At 43.2% G+C, this 16,787-nt stretch overlaps 1 protein-coding gene across 1 annotated transcript in view; it reads left to right on the top strand.

Moving 5' to 3' along the window:
* LOC120051900 (N(G),N(G)-dimethylarginine dimethylaminohydrolase 1-like) overlaps window positions 1-10,414 on the top strand; it is a 137,888-nt gene extending 127,474 nt beyond the window's left edge. The window contains exons 5-6 of the mRNA XM_038998787.1: window positions 6,678-6,821; window positions 9,002-10,414. Coding sequence (XP_038854715.1) covers window positions 6,678-6,821; window positions 9,002-9,118 — 261 coding nt within the window. The 3' untranslated portion in view covers window positions 9,119-10,414. The remainder of the gene's footprint in view (window positions 1-6,677; window positions 6,822-9,001) is intronic.
* The last annotated feature ends 6,373 nt before the right edge of the window (window positions 10,415-16,787 follow it).

Genomic DNA, 16,787 nt, shown 5'->3' with positions numbered 1-16,787 from the left:
AGTACAGACACGAAAACAGAATGTGACACATTTTGAAACCTCAGAGACAAGTGAGCACACACACCTGCTCGGTCGGACTACAGCACTTGGGCCCCGGAGCATCAAACTTACTACATTTCAACACATTTTGCCATGGTGCAGAGAGAAAAATTTGCTGTTTTATAATGCTATTCTACACGTTTTGTCATGAGGTTAAGTAAGAGAAAATGGTGCAGTTTAAAAGGACATTTCCTGCAATTATACACTTTTTTGTCATGGAAGAAGAAAATAAAATGCTGTTTTATAGCTCATTTCATGCTTATGTTCACATTTTGCCATAAGGCTGAGAGAACATTTTGCAGTTTTAAAGCTAATTTCCTGCAATTCTACACATTGCTATCATATGCTATCTGGAGGTCAGGTGCCCCGGGGCATGTGCCCTGCGAGCCTGTTCAGTATTCTGGCCCTGCACACCTGGGACAGACACACCTGAAAGTTGACAGCCAGGCTTTCTCAGTGGTAGGGTTCTTCCTCATCTGCCTTCTCAGTGAGACGTCATCCCCTACTGGCCCAGGGATGCAAAGTGTTGAAACACTAAATAAGTTGAGAGGAACTATCTACAGATTCTACATACTTCAACCACAGACAGACCGACAGACAGACAGAATTCCATGTCCGTCTAAGTACATATTTGTTCATGTGGATCCCCATTAGCTGTTACAATTGCATCAGTGACTCTTCCTGTTGTATACAATTATTATTATCAATGAGATGTGTAAAGACTGTACATATGTTTATTCTCCAATGTTATCCTTAGCTCATTCAACATACTGAGGCAAACATATCCAAGTATTAGTTATTTACACTGGTAATTAATTATTACATACGGTGCAGGATCTTAATTTGATCACTCTTTTGTTGCTGAGAATTTTTCCTGCAAATGCAAACTTGTAGTGTATTTGAGTTTTTAAAAGGCTTCTAAAGTTTGTAATTTCCAATTTGATTTGCCCTAATAACAAAAAAAATGTATGAATAAAAAATGTATTACAATTAAAAAATATCAACCCCTACAAAAATGTACATGAATTATAATTCACATTTTCTGTTGCTGCAGGATTATCTTCCTGCTGTATAAAACTGGCTCAAATTAAGATCCTACTTCTGTAATAGCGATAGCTAACTAATACAGCACACTTTTAGTTGACACACACTGGAGCCCCATTAAGATTCCATTAGCCATTGTAGAGAAGAGAGAGAAGGGCCATTAGCATGAGTTAATGACAGAATTTCTCACAGCATTGTAATTCCTGATTACCCCACCCCTTTCCTCCAACAAGCAATTAGCTGTAGTTATAAAGGACTTTAATGAACGTCTGAGATCATAAGGTACACCTGATCCAACTTGTCAACTAATCATCAAGCCCTCAATGAGTTGAATCAGAGAGGAAGAGGCGAAGTGAGAGGTTTTACTCAGTCCAAAATCTTTCCACGAAAATTAGCCCACGACGTGAGGAATTCGAGGTCAATATGTGTTGAATTTGCTGAGTGAGGCTTATTTGACCGAATAGAAGTTTTGTTATGGTTCTGTTGTGATGAATGCACTGATATAAGTGGACACACGTGACATTTTGCCAACTGTGAATAAACAACTTTATATCGGAGTTGTGCCTGTTGTCATAGAGCTAAACAGAGGACTCATCATGGATATAACTCGTTTTAGCGTGGCCATTGAGGGCTTACACCAGGGGTGTCAAACTCATTCCACGGAGGGCCTAGTGTCTGCAGGTTTTTGGTTTTTCCTTTCAATAAAGCCCTAGACAACCAGGTGTGGGGAGTTCCTAACTAATTAGTGATGTTAATTCATCAATCAAGTACAAGGGAGGAGCGAAAACCCGCAGACACTCGGCCCCCCGTGGAATGAGTTTGACACCTGTGGCTTACACCATCTTACACCATTGGGCTACCGAGTGGCACAGCGGTATAATGCACTGCGTCTCAGTGCTAGAGGCATCACTACAGACCAGGGGGGGCAACTCCAGTCCTCGAGGACCTGATTGGTGTCACACTTTTCCTCCATCCCTAGCAAACACAGCTGATTAATCAAATTGCATTCTAAACTGAAGATCATGATTAGGTGATTATTGGAGTCAGGTGTGTTAGTTGGGGGCTGGGGCAAAACTGTGACACCAATCAGGCCCTATCGAGGACTGGAATTGCCCACCCCTGCTACAGACCCAGGTTTGATCCCGGGCTGTATCACAACCGGCCGTGATCGGGAGTCCCATAGGGCGGCGCACAATTGGCCCAGCGTCGTCCAGGTTAGGTTAGAGGAGGATTTGGCCAGGGAAAGGCCATCATTGTAAAATTTGAATTTGTTCTTAACTGACTTGCCTAGTTAAATAAAATATAACCATTTTTTTAAGTAGTCAACTGGGTGGGGATTGCTATGAGTTGGGAGCAATCAGCCAATGAAGAGGAAAAAAACGGACTACTTTAAAATGGAGATTGCCTCAATGGTGCTGCCCATGCTGTCACAGACGCTATAATGGCACCAATACAAAGATGAGTCCTCTATCTCTATGGCCTGTTCACGCGTATCTGCTAGAATGGTCCCACCTGATCTCGCCTCCTCCTGCCTGCCTTTCATCTTTGAGGACATGTATATCCATTGTTGAAGCGGTCACTTGACTGTCTTGTCAGTTATAATAGACAATCTTTGGTGGAATCAGGTGAGTTTGTCTGGGGCTACAACAAAAATGTGTGCTGTTAGGGGTACTTAAGGACTGGGGTTGGGAATCGCTGCTCTAATGAACGCAAAAGGAGTTGTTGTGAATGCTATTGTAATGAATGTAAATGGGTTGCTGTTGTTGTGAATGTAGCTGTAATGAATGTAAAGGGGTTGCTTTTGTGAACACACACCTAATTTTGGGTAGTGAAGTAGTGGTATAAGGTTGGCATGTTATTCACAGACCAAACTATGACTTTGTTACTAAAGCAGGCTATGACTGTATTGCCATGTTACCATGTCTGGTCTGATACTGAGTCATGGTTCTGATACAGTATAGTTGACGGCACACCAAATGTGGCAGCCAGTTTGTGTGTGTGCATCTGTGTGTCCTTGCATGCATGTGTGCCTTGCATAGTCTGCAGTCATACTATGTTTAGCCCTCCCAAGTTGAGGACGTGTACCGGATGAATTCCATCATCTGATCGTACTCATAACAATCGTGGCTATCACTGCCAAGCCTCAGCCGTGAAGTCATCTCCCCAAAATACTCCCCCTTACTTATACTGAAGTGCTAATTCTCTCTCACGCACACTCTCCCTTTCCAACAAACCAGGGTTCCAGGTTGACTCATGCTTAAAGGACTCACTGATTGGCCCATAACTGACCCACAGGTCCAGCTTTCTGCCCCAGCCCTATCCCCAGGCCCATACCCCCAACCCTATACCTCAGACCCAGCCCTATACCCAGACACCAGTCTTGTATCCCTCACCCCAGCCTCAACCCCAGTCCTATACCCCAGACTCAGCCCTTTACACTACAAAATGCTGGGTTGTTTGGATGACCCAACTTCTGGGTTGCAGCCATTGGTTCAATTAGTTGGGTTATTTTCTTTAAAAAGAGCACTGTTGGGTTGTTGATTCTGGGTTATAGATGCTGGGTTATTGAGGCATGATCAGAAGACTTGGGGCATGGCTTTCAAATAGTTATTTTTGGACACCTGTGAGAGTAAATGTATTTCCTGTTAGTCTGTTATGTTGTATTGTAAGCGTATGTTAAGGCTGAACACTGATAGTTTTGAAGCTTTTATGAGGCTTACAGAAATGTGTGTTCCTTAAGACCCTATACAAATCCCAAAGTTGGGATACTTAACACTTCATTATAATATGCAATTAATAATGTTAATATTATTCATATTTTATAATAATGAAATATGCCAAATTAAGGCACATTCAAAATTGCAGTGTACAATCTTAACATTTGATACAATACAACAGATGAACAGGAATGACATTTACCCTTATGGGTAGCCAAAAATATCTATCTGAAAGCCACACCCCTATTAAGCCATGCCTCCTGGAAATAACCTAACGATTACATTAACAAGACCCAGCTGCTGGGTTAACCCAGCATGAAAGTGAATAAAATCCAATTGATGGTTAAATTACCCATGTTTGTGTAATCCCAACCACACAAAATGTTGGGTTATTCACGCAACCCAACTGGCTGGATCAAGATAACCCAGCGTGTGTTCTGTCCAATATTTACCCAGCACTGAGTTACCAAATAACTTGGGTTGTTTTTAACCCATAATGTTTTGGTGTACCCAGCCTCAGAAGGAGGAGCAGCCGAGGTCAGGAGGAGCAGCCGACCCCCCCCCCCCCCCCCCCCCCCCCCCCCCCCCCCCCATTCACACAGACACCACCACTTGTGCCCCCGCATTCACCTTCCTGAATAGACGCTGGCCTAAAGGGACAGGAATAAACATGGACCATAAGCCAATAACAGTCGGTTCTCTGGGAAGAAATGTGTGTCAAGGACCAATCCCAAATAATGACATCAATAGGTAGCCATTACAGTCTAATAACCATTCCCCTGGTCCATTGGATAGCAACTGGTTTGTGAGTGTGTTTTTGAAAAGAGCCATTGTAACAACTTAGTTTAATGGCTACACGGGTCAGGGAAAATTGTGTGAACTGTGAAAATTCCACATATTGTAAGTGTGCTGCAGGAATACTCTGTGTACTGGTGCCTTTAGAGGAATGGCATCCCATATCCCTTCATTAAAGTGACAGTAGTTTTTGTTATGTGTCTGTTTGTTGCTCGTAGGGTATTCCGTTACCTCCCAGTGAATATTTTGTTCAGCAAGATTGACTCTGCACATTCCGTCACACATTCAGCAGTTTTTCATATTAAACAGTACTTCGGGGGAATGTACACAGTCATTGTGAGAGAGGCCCTGCTTACTGTAGAGATCGTTCATTGGTTCTAATCCAGTTCTGTCGTGCCCCATTTGTCTTACGTTAGATAGCAAAACGTTCATCTGCAGGGGGTTTGTAAGCTCGACTGAGGTAGTAACAATACCTACAGTATGTGGGGAAGAGTTCAGTGAAGGGCAAATTGTGCCCAGGAGGACTGAGATGGGGAGTACTAGTTTAACATCAGTCAGTTGAGATTAGAAAGTAATTGAACAGCTCATCAGACAGTCCTCGTCCTGTTAGTGTTGCATTTCCTATAGACTGCCTTTCAGTATGTCTCCTCTCCTCTAGCTGTGGTCTGCCATTATGTTCTATCAGCACCCAGAACCAGATCTCGCGTGTTTGCTAGCCCGTCTGTCACGAGATTAGCCGTTATGTCACAGCTCCTCAGGCATTGGCTGCTGCTCTGTGCCCTCTGACCCCCACGATGGAGTGATGTAATGATGTCATTATGTGATAAAGAAACTGAGGGTTTATCTGAAGTCCAAAATGATCCCTCATCAATGTCCGACTCGGATTTGAGAGGAGAGAAATTTATAACTATTATAAAACTGAGTAAAATACTGATCTGTATGGCGTGAGTGTCGTACAGTCTCTCACCTCTCTGTCTGTCTCTCTCGCTAGACCGCTAATCCTCCTGTGTGTGAAGAGAGCGCTCGTGGTCACGCACATGTACCGTGTTTCATTTAGGACTGCTGCGATCACGCAACACGCCATACATAAGCCAAGGTGTTTATGGTCATTTTCTCACCCCGCCAGGGCGGGCGGAGCCGGCAACCGCCCTTCTGGAAGAGCAGATCTGGGAGATACAAACACATACCAGACACGTGCACATTTCTCACACACACGCACACCAGCCAACCCCAGGGTAGAGGGGAATGTGTGAACAGGCCAAACCACAAAGCCCATTGTTCACGTCGTGATCCACAGAGACAAATGGAGCACCGTGAGGGGTTGAGAGATTTATCATCATGGATCAACAACACAATCACTCTTCTAACCCCAATTCTCCTCAAACACACACACACACACACACACACACACCAGCTCAGACTATCTCTCTGCATGATATAAAAAAGAGGTGCAGAGCAAAAGGGACGAGAGGAAGGAGTCAGGGAAGAGGGGAAGGAGATGACAATACCTTTTCAATGTTTACTTTCGTTCTCCCTCATCCTTTTCCTCCTCTAAGGTATCCACCGGTGTTCAGGTTGTAAACATTGGACACACACACACACACACACACACACTCACACATCTGCTCTTCTCTGCATTCAGGTCATAGTGCTCGAACTTCCACTTATTGGAGGGAGTGCTGCTCCTTCTCCCCCAACCGACCCATCAGATTACATAAATAACATGACATCTGCCGTGAAAGAATGTCAGTCAGTCTGTCTACCCGTCTGTGTTCTCCATTAAGGCCCAGCCACCCAGATAGTGGTTTGGAGGTTAGGACTGGAGCAGGCAAAAACAGCAGGGTCTGGTTCCTTTTTGCCCAGCCACAATATGATTCTTGCCCCTCCTCCTTCGACCGTACCCTTCAATGTTTGCCTGGAAAGGTATAAGCAGTGTAGGGGTGGAGCTCCCACCATATTCTTTACATATCTAGAAACATCAGAGAGCTATGGCCAAGGGATTTAGGAGAGAATTTGGACTGGGCTTCTCTCCATCTCACTCTTACCGTACATCTGTCTGTCTGTCTTCCTGTGTGTCTGTAGATCATGCAGCAGATGAGTGACCATCGCTACAACAAGCTGACAGTGCCTGATGACATTGCAGCCAACACCATCTACATGAACCTCCCCAGCAAAGGCCATGTACTGCTACACTGCACCCCAGAGGAGTTCCCAGAGAGTGCCAAAGTGAGCACACACACACACACTGTGCACTAGCACACACACGCCAATCTCTGTGCTCCCCCAGTTATTAGCTACTGAATGCTGTGTATTTGTCGTCTTGTATGCATATGTTTGTTGTAAATATCCCTGCACTTTGTCGTGACCTTGTGACTCTTGGATGTCAGCTCGTATGGGATCAGTGAATGACATGGTATTGTCTCTGTAGCTGTTAGAGATGGCTGAGGATGAGCCATGTCATTTAGATTCCTCATTGTCACTACGCATTCCTGTGTCACTATGACAACCAACACCCTGCAATCTGCACAGACAGCCCTAAGACCTCAAATGTTCTCTGCGGTTAAAACCCAAACTTGAACATTTTATTTTTAGTACGTAGCATTTATTGAAATATGTCTCGTTGGATTTGGAACTGTTGTCCGATTTCCCAAGGCTTAATATAATATTTGCCTTGAGGATTGGCTAAAGGGGAATTGAACCGAAACACAAAATCAGAGTGACTGCTTCAGTGTCCTGTATCAGACCACTGTAGAGTGTATTCATATGGGTCCTGGATCGAAGCTTGGGACACTTTCTGCCTCTGCGCACCATCTGTGATGAAGAATCATTAAATGTAGAGGTGTTGGAATGACAATCATCGGGGGTGTCAGACCATAGGGATACATTTCTGCGTGTCAGACTGTCAGACACAGTTCCATGTCATCTCTCGCAACCACCCCTCTGGAAGAGCAGATCTGGGAGATACAAAAACAAGCCGTGCGCTCTCTCAGCCTGGTTGAACTTAACACATCTATATAACAGTAATCTAGACAGACAGACCCCCCCCTTCAGATAGAGAGGGAGGAAGAGAATGAGAGAGAGATTCGTCAACCCAATCAGACCAAACCCACTCACTGCCTGCAAAGCCGCTCTGCTTTCTAACAGTATAAACATTAAACATTCTCACCCTAAAAACTCTGTCTCCGGCTATTTTTAGTAACGTTACATAAAGGGGGGGGGGGGGGGGGGCGCTGAGAAGAGAGATCGAAGTCGACTAGACAAAAGGTCTCAGCCAGCCCCCACAGTGAAGTTCTCCTACCCCTTGTATAAATTTCAACCACAGTAATAACAACCCAGCTGGAAAGCACAGACTCACTGCCATAAAAACAGAAACACTTGAGCGAAAGAGAGCGAGAGAACAGATTTAGAAAAAAAGGACTTAGGCGGAGAGGAGCTTGGATAAAGTGCATCGCCCCCCAGACCTCGTGATCCCCCTCCAATGGTTGATGGGGTTTATCCCTGTTCTATGTATTGGTTGTAGGAAGGCCAGAGTAAGACCTGTTGCTTCATGGCTGGAGGATCTGATAGGCCAGAGTAGGGTGGGTTGCTTGTTGCTCCTATGGTACTGCAAGCCCAGGCTTTTAGTATGACAGAGGGGGGAAATATTTTTTAACTTTTGTGTGTAATGTTTACTGTTAAAGGGCAATTCTGACAGTCAACCTCATATTCATTGTCTCCAGCACCAAACCAGTGTCTACATATATGAAAACAGTATGTTTCTATGATCTGTGGTTAAAAAGATAAGAACGGTCCTAAGAAATGCTTCTGTGTGACATCACAGGGTAAAAAAAGTGATTTTTAAACACTGCAATGAGTTTCTAGCCAGAGGGAGGGTATTTTCTAGCTCCCATGTCACCGCAAATCTCATAGTGTTTGAAAAATCAGTTTTTAACTTTTAACTTTTGATGAGGTCATCGTTTAGAACTTTTTTACTTTCAATTTTTTTCTACAAAATGTAGAAATGAAAATTGTTTAAAAATGGTGGTGACCTTTTAATTATTTCTAAGTTGTAGTTTTTTGTTGTTGCTTTGGCAATGTTAACATGTGTTTCCCATGGAGAGGGAGAGAGGGAGAGAAAAAAATATATATATATTCTGGCTTGGAAGTGTCTTAGGAAAACAGTGGTTTTCTTCTGGAGGGGCTCCACAGGGTGACACATTGCGTTGAGGGTTTCTGGAGATGTTGTAATATTTCTCACTTAGTTTTTCTATCTTCAGAAGACTGAGAACTCGCTATACCTAAAATGTTCATTCTTAGATTTGCATCCCTCGTAAGTGCTTCCAAATCATTGTAAAATGAACAATGCCTGTAAACAATGTTACGGAAGGTGAAGACAGACATATTCCCTCTTTCACTCTCTTCCCTAGGTGTTTGAGAAGCTGAAGGACCACATGTTGATCCCAGTGTCGAACATGGAGAAGGTCAAGGTGAACGGAGCCCTCACTTGTTGCTCCGTTCTCATCAACAAGAAGGCCAAAGTCTGATCTGAGCATGCTCCGTTAGGGGTCTCTCGGGCAGACCTGGGTTCAAATACTATACTTGAAATCTTTCACATACTTTGAAGTGCCAGGAGAGCGGGGTTTGCAATTTTGGGACTATACTATTGGGCCATTATTAAGCCAGGCAAGCTTAATCAAGCACAGACAATGTATTTAACATGATTTTGAATAGTATTTGAACCCAGGTATGCTCCCAGGGCAGGGTCGGCCCACTGCTGCACCCTTGCCCGAAACAAGTCTGTTTCTGCTGTGTTACCCCTCGATAACAGAATGTTATCCAGGCTACCAACCCTACCCCCCGCCCTCTGAAAGTGCTCATGTGTCAATCAATCCCTGTGCTTACTGGTCAATGTTGACAACCCTTCAAAACAACCACTTACAATAGAACACTGGAGAGAATTTTTTTTTTTTTTTTTTAACATCTGTGGAGGATCTATATAATGTTACAGTATAGTGCAGTATGCATAGTGCAAGAGCCGGTTTATGAAGAATAAACAAAACGCAAATCCGCCAAGTTACATTTACAATCAACTGCTGATTGCGCTCTCTGTATTTAATTTTGGATTCAATTCATCATGATTCATAGTCATGCCATGTAACAAGTAGAAGTTCTTATTGAGGGGGGGAAATGAATGAAATCCACTCAGTTATCTTAATAATCTGGAAATTGTCATAATGAGCTGTTCCTCTCTCTGCCATGGAGACCTGAGTGCTCTTACTACATTATTGTTGATTCAAAAAGAAATGTATATGATTTTTGAACAGGAATGTTGATTGATCCCTAGCTGTGATGATGGTGCTAGTTATTCCATCCAGCTGAACATAGGGTAAATTCCTCTTATTAAACTGTGATTTCTGAAGTCTAAAGCCAAGGTAGGAAACTAATTACAAAATGCACATGCAATTGTCATCAAAAATGCCTTTTAAAAAACAGTCATAGGATGTTCATTTCCTACCCTGTCTTAACCTAAGCTGTGCCCATTTTATGAAGGACTGAGCACTACTTCCCTGCCGTGTATGACATGTTTGTAAGGACCAATACTTGTCATTTCTCATTATACTATACATACTTTTAACATGTCTCAATTTGCTGTGTGCCTCCATCTTAAGTGGCTTAATAACTACTGCTGTATAGTCTAGTCAAGAAGCCATTATAGCGGTTTCTTCGATGTTTTAAAGCCCTTTCTTTTCCCTGTATTGACTACTGTATTCTACGGGTAACTGACAAAATATAGAAACACTTAAATGAGGGATACAAAGTATACTGAACACAAATATAAAAACGCAACACGTAAAGTGTTGGTCCCATGTTTCATGAGCTGAAATAAAATATCCCATAAATCTTCCATACCCAAAAAAAGCTTATTTCTCTCAAATGTTGTGCACAAATTTGTTTATATCCCTGTTAGTGAGCATTTCTCCTTTGCCAAGATAATTCATCCACCTGACAGGTGTGGTATATCAAGAAGCAGATTAAACAGCATGATCATTACACAGGTGCACCTTGTGTTGTGAAACTGTGGGTTTCTACCATGTTGTTGTCATGTTGTGTTACTACCATGCTGTGTTGTCATGTGTTGCTGCCATGCTATATTGCCGTCTTAGGTCTCTCTTTATGTAGTGTTGTGTTGTCTCTCTTGTCGTGATGTGTGTTTTGTCCTATATTTTTATTACATTTCATTTTTATTACATTTATCCCAACCCCCATCCCCGCAGGAGGCCTTTAGGTAGGCCCTAATTGCAAATAAGAATTTGTTCTTAACTAACTTGCCTAGTTAAATAAAGATAAAAAATAAATAATTAAAAAAATTAATAAAAGGTCACTCTAAAATGTGCAGTTTTGTCATACAACACAATGCCACATACGTCTCAAGTTTTGAGGTAGCGTGCAATTGACATGCTGACTGCAGGAATGTCCACCAGAGCTGTTGCCAGAAAATGTAATGTTCATTTCTCTACCATAAGCTGCCTCCAACGTTGTTTTAGAGAATTTAGCAGTACGTCCAACCGGCCTCACAACTGCAGACCATGTGTAACCATGCCAGCCAAGGACCTCCACATCCGTCTTCTTCACCTGTTGAAATGTCTGAGACCAGGCACCCGGACAGCTGATGAAACTGTGGGTTCGCGCAACTGAAGAATTTCTGCACATACTGTCAGAAATCGTCTCAGGGAAGCTCATCTGCGTGCTCGTCATCCTCACCAGGGACTGACTGGTTTTCTGATCCACACCCCTACTTAAAAAAAAAGGTATCTGTGACCAACAGATGCATATCTGTATTCCCAGTCATATGAGATCCATAGATTAGGGCCTAATTCGTTTATTTACTGATTTCCTTATATGAACTGTAACTCAGTAAAATCTTTGAAATTGTTGCGTTTATATTTTTGAAAGCAGGTGCTTCTACACAGGTGTGGTTCCTGAGTTAATTAAGCAGTTAACATCCCATCATGCTTAGGGTCATGGATAAAAATGCCCAGTTGCCCATTATTTTGGCTATCATGGGTAGAAGAACATCTCTGACTTTGAAAGAGGGGTCTCAAAGGAGCAAAGGGGGTTTAAAGTGTATGTGTGTGTGTCAGTCACCAGCTCTCAACCCAATTGAACACTTATGGGAGATTCTGGAGCGGCGCCTGAGACAGCGTTTTCCACCACCATCAATAAAACACCAAATGATGGAATATCTCGTGGAAGAATGGTGTCACATCCCTCCAATAGAGTTCCAGACACTTGTAGAATCTTTGCCAAGGAGCATTGAAGCTGTTCTGGCAACTCGTGGTGGCCCAACGCCCTATTAAGACACAATGTTGGTGTTTCCTTTATTTTGGCAGTTACTTGTATATTCTCTACTACTGGTACTCTTTTTTTCTGCTCTGCTCTCACTGTATAAGAGCATGCTGGGTAATGTGAGCTCTGAGAAATACAATAGGACTTATCGCCAACTGTCCCTCCAGAAATGATAATACACACTTGGGAGTGAATGACACTCCAACATCCACATCTGATCTAGCTATCCCCGGCCTATTTACATTGCATTAGCCATCTATTTGTAAACCTCCCTCCACTGAAGATGTTTCTCAATCTCATATCTGACAACAGAGATAAGGCCATTGGGGAAGAGCTCGTTAACAGGCCTCAAAGCACTCATTGGTTGCGTCTGAAATGGCACCCTATAATGTGCACTATTTTGGTCTAAAGTAATGCACTTTATTGGGAATAGGGTACCATTTCAGACGCAACCTATTGCCTCCAATGAGAGCTTGGAGGCCCGTTAACAAGCTCTTCCCCAATGGCCTCTGTTGTCAGATAGGAGATTGGGAAACATTCATTGAAGGGAGGTTTACATACAGATGGCTACCAATGTCCACAGTCTATAGCAGCGAGGATCAGATGGTGCCTGTATGATAAAGGACGCTGAGCAAAAGTTCTCTCTCAAGGGCATTGACAAGTCAATACATTGCATTCAAGACAAAAAAAGTTGATGATACAGCTGCAATGGGTAAATTGGTCAAAAACTAAGACAGGCAGGCAGTTTCATTAAAAAAGGTCCCAAAACAGTCCTTCTGATTGCCATGCAAAATAGCCTTTTGAGTGACTCATATTTTTTGGGGGGGATTGAAATGCTCAAAATGTGACAAAAAATACTTTCTCTCTCATGGCTAACTACCAGGCAGTTTGAAAAGACAGGCTGAGAGTTCGGTGATCTCATATTCATGAGCTCGCCTTGACTGACAGCTCTTTGAAACACTTATGGCAAGAAAAGTGGATGCAGTGTTGCAGTAAAATCATCAAGTAAAATTTGGTGATACACAAAGCAACTCAAACATCGAAATTGCATCAATGATGATGTCCATTTTTTTTTATACATCTCCCGTTTGGCATCTCTTGTGATACGGTTCACAGTAGCACGGACTGATGTATTGACAACAGCGTCAGAGTTTTGAATGACCCCCCCCTTTTGTTCCATGCTGGCTGAAGACCAAGCTAGTCAAACACAGATGAAAGGGAAGACATAAGTGTCTTTGCCATAGATGAAGTGTAAACGTTTAATTATATTTGCTGGGCCTTATTTAAATTAGGTAAGAGAGTATCATGTTACCATTGGTGTATTCAAAAGTCACTCGCACATCTGCGCTATCTTTGTTGTAGGTGCATGGTAACAATTGAATAAGATGAGAGAAAAAAAATTAAGAAAACCTCAGACTGCTCTTGCTAGTATCACTGCTCTTTATTAAGCTTTATATTTCGGCCTCAAGGCCTTTGTCAGTGTATTACAATTAGAGGTTGGGTGACGTCACTCTATCCCCTTAATAATGCCTCCTCCTGACTCCCAAGTGTGTGACACGTGGGAGGGGGACCGGTAACTTCATGATCAAACTTCATCAATGTAGAAGCAACAGTCATTTTTCATTCTTTGTTCATTTTACTTTGATCTGGTTTCATCACATTTACCAAAAACATGACTGACTGTTCATGACCTTTAAGAATTGATCGTACTACAGAGGGTGGAAGATTGGGTTTTTGTTTGACTGCAGGGAAAGAATGACGCACCATGTTGAGGATGAATTAAGCCATTTCCTGTTGCCACAGTAAACAGAACCTCAACACAGGGCGTCCCTATAGTCAGGATGCGTTGTGTGGAAGGTCCACGGATGTGGCATGGTTATATGAGGGCTGTAGGTAACACTTTTCTATGGAAAAGTCGTTGTTCTCTATGTGACCAAGTTTTTACTGTGAAGAGTTCATTTCACATGGTCAGGTGTAGGCTTGCGTTCATCGGGAGCGTCTGTTGAACGATCCCATACCTGAATTTTGTTACCTGTTCACTTAGCACCTCCCGCTCTAGTCTAGATTTAAAACTTAGTTTAAGCATTTGCACACATGTTAAACACTGACATATTGGTAACATTCAAGTTGAACCTTTTCTGCAAACTGAAAGCCAAACTTTCCTAGACAATCTTTCCAAAAAAGGTGTCAAATCCCAAGGTCGTGCTCAGTGCAACAAAGCTTAGTTCATAACCATGATGAATCTAAACTTCTTATAAACCCCAAATTAACAGCCTGCACATTACATTTTTGGATTTTACATCTTGCCTGTACCTCTGATTCCACTCAGTACACAATAACCTAAAGGTGAAAAGACAAATCTTAAGAGAAACTGTTAATAACCGTTCTGCCAATGTCACTCAATAGCACATTAACTCTATGTCAGGCTTCAAGTGAGGCCTACCTTTCTGCAAAGTAGTGGTGGATAGAGCAAAATAATCAATTGTTCATTAGGGTTGTCTAGAGTTACTGGACAAGAAGTTAGGATTACAGCTAGGGTTGAGCTGAGAAGGTTAGAGTTAAGGCCTCAACCTTAGAAATATTTATTAGTTGTATGTACAAGGTAGACATTACTTGCAGGTTCCTTCTCGACAATGCAACTTCAAATCAAGTACAGTCTTAACGGAATGAACAACAAAAACAAAATGCAATATGAAACTTTATTAAACAGTTTGGGGTATGGCCTCATCTCCGAGGGAAGATCCTCTGAGCCAGATTAGGTGATGGCAGGTACCATCGAAACCCCCTCGCTGGGGTAAAGGAGCTCCAATGACGGGCCTTAAGGTTATTATAGCTTGTTGGGAGGTGGATGGTTGTCAAACTGTTGCTGAAAAACTGCAAATGAGAGAACTAAGGTAAGTTGACATAAATACATCCCAAGATTTACGCCAATTGGTTGAGAGGGAGGAAGGTGATAATTGCAAAAGTGAGCCCATAGGTGAAATAGCAACCGTGCTATAAGGTACTGTAAATCGGTGACGGACATTCCAGTTAAGAAAAAAAAAAAGTTATGCTTACTGGATGAAGTTAAACAAGCATTGAGACCAGATTTCCTGATTGAACTTTTGTAAACTACATACCAATAAAAGATCAGAATAGAAAAAAAGTAAATGGCTCAGTAGAATAGAAAAACATTTTAGCATAAGTGTAAAGGAAGGCACCATTTATAGTACAATATTTACACAAGTATCAGAAAGGGGGTACTGAGTGAGTGAGTGAGTGAGTGAGTGAGTGAGTGAGTGAGTGAGTGAGTGAGTGAGTGAGTGAGTGAGTGAGTGAGTGAGTGAGTGAGTGAGTGAGTGAGTGAGTGCTAGGGCGCGGAGAGTCAGTGCAGGTGGTCGGTCCAGTTCGAGTGTTCATCAGTCTGATGGCTTGAAGATCCAAACAGTCTCTGAGCCTGTTGGTATCAGACCTCATGCTCCGATACAGTCAGCCTGACAGTAAGGGAGTGAACAGCTCGTGAATGGGGTGTGTGGGATCCTTGACGCTGCTGAGAGACTTCCTCGGGCACCGTTTCAAATAGATTTCATGAGATGGGTTGGAACACTGCCCTAGTGATGTACTGGACCGTCTTCACCACCCGCTGGAGGGTCTTGTGGTTCTGGATGAGGCAATTCCCATGCCAGGATGTAATGCAACTGGTCTGGACTTTCTAGATCGTGCAGCGATAGTATTTAGAAAGGACCCGGCATGGCATGCCGCCTTAGGAAGTAGAGGTGCTGTTGCACCCTCTTGACAAGAGTTGTGGTGTTGTGGATCCATGTCAAGTCCTCTGTGATGTGGACGCTCTACTTTCCTCGTGACTGCTGACTCTATACTGCAGTCCTCGTGATGTAGATCGGGGCATGTTCCCTCCTCTGCTTCCTGAATTCAACAATCAACTCCTTTGCTTTGCTGACGTTGAGGATGAGATTGTGGTCTTGGCACCACAATACCTGTTCACTTAGCACCTCCTCCCTATAGGCTGACTCATTGTCATTGGTTATCAGTCCTACAACCATGGTGTCATCTGCAAACTTGAATGATGGAGTTGGTGTCAGGCAAACCACGCTGTCATGGGTGAACAGGGAGTACAGCAGAGGGCTGAGGACACACCCCTGGGGGGGCCTGTAGTAAGAGTCGGAGGAAGTGTTTTTGACAATCCTCACAGCCTGTGGTCTGTCAGTTAGGATGTCCAGAATCCAATTGCAGATGCAGGGCTCTGAGCTTGGTGTTGTGCTAGGAAGGAACAATGGTGTTGAATGCTGAACTGTAGTCAATGAACAGCATATTCACATTGGTGTTCCTCTTGTCCAGATGTGTTAGGGCTGTGTGAATAGCGATGGAAATTACATCTTCCGTGTATCTTTTGGAGTGGTAGGAAAATTGGAGTCGTTCCAGTGTGCCTGGCATGCTGTCCTTGATGTGGGCCACGATCAGCCACTCAAAGCAGTTCATGATGATAGGGGTGAATGTGACGGAGCGATAGTCATTTGGGTATGTCACCTTGGTTTTCTTGGGCACTGGGATGACGCTGGTCTTCTTGAACCAAGTGGGGACTACAGACTGGGACAGGTTGAAGATGTCCGAGAAGGCACCCTCCAGTTGGTCAGCGCACACTCTGAGGACACAGCCAGGGATGCAATCTGTGTTAAGCTTGTCTGGGAGGGAGGCTTCAGTGGGCACCAGACAGCTGGATTTGCCTTTGTAGTCTGTGATAGCCTGTAGTCCTTGCCACATGCGTCAGTATTAATTAAGTCGGCCCACCCCAACTACCTTGCAGAAAGGCAGATCTCACTTGAAGCTACCCATCCTTTCACATAACCCATCGTTACCTTACAGGGATGG

Source organism: Salvelinus namaycush, chromosome 8 (genome assembly GCF_016432855.1).
Source record: "Salvelinus namaycush isolate Seneca chromosome 8, SaNama_1.0, whole genome shotgun sequence".
In the NCBI taxonomy this organism is placed as follows: domain Eukaryota; kingdom Metazoa; phylum Chordata; class Actinopteri; order Salmoniformes; family Salmonidae; genus Salvelinus; species Salvelinus namaycush.
This window is presented reverse-complemented; position numbering and strand designations above follow the sequence as displayed.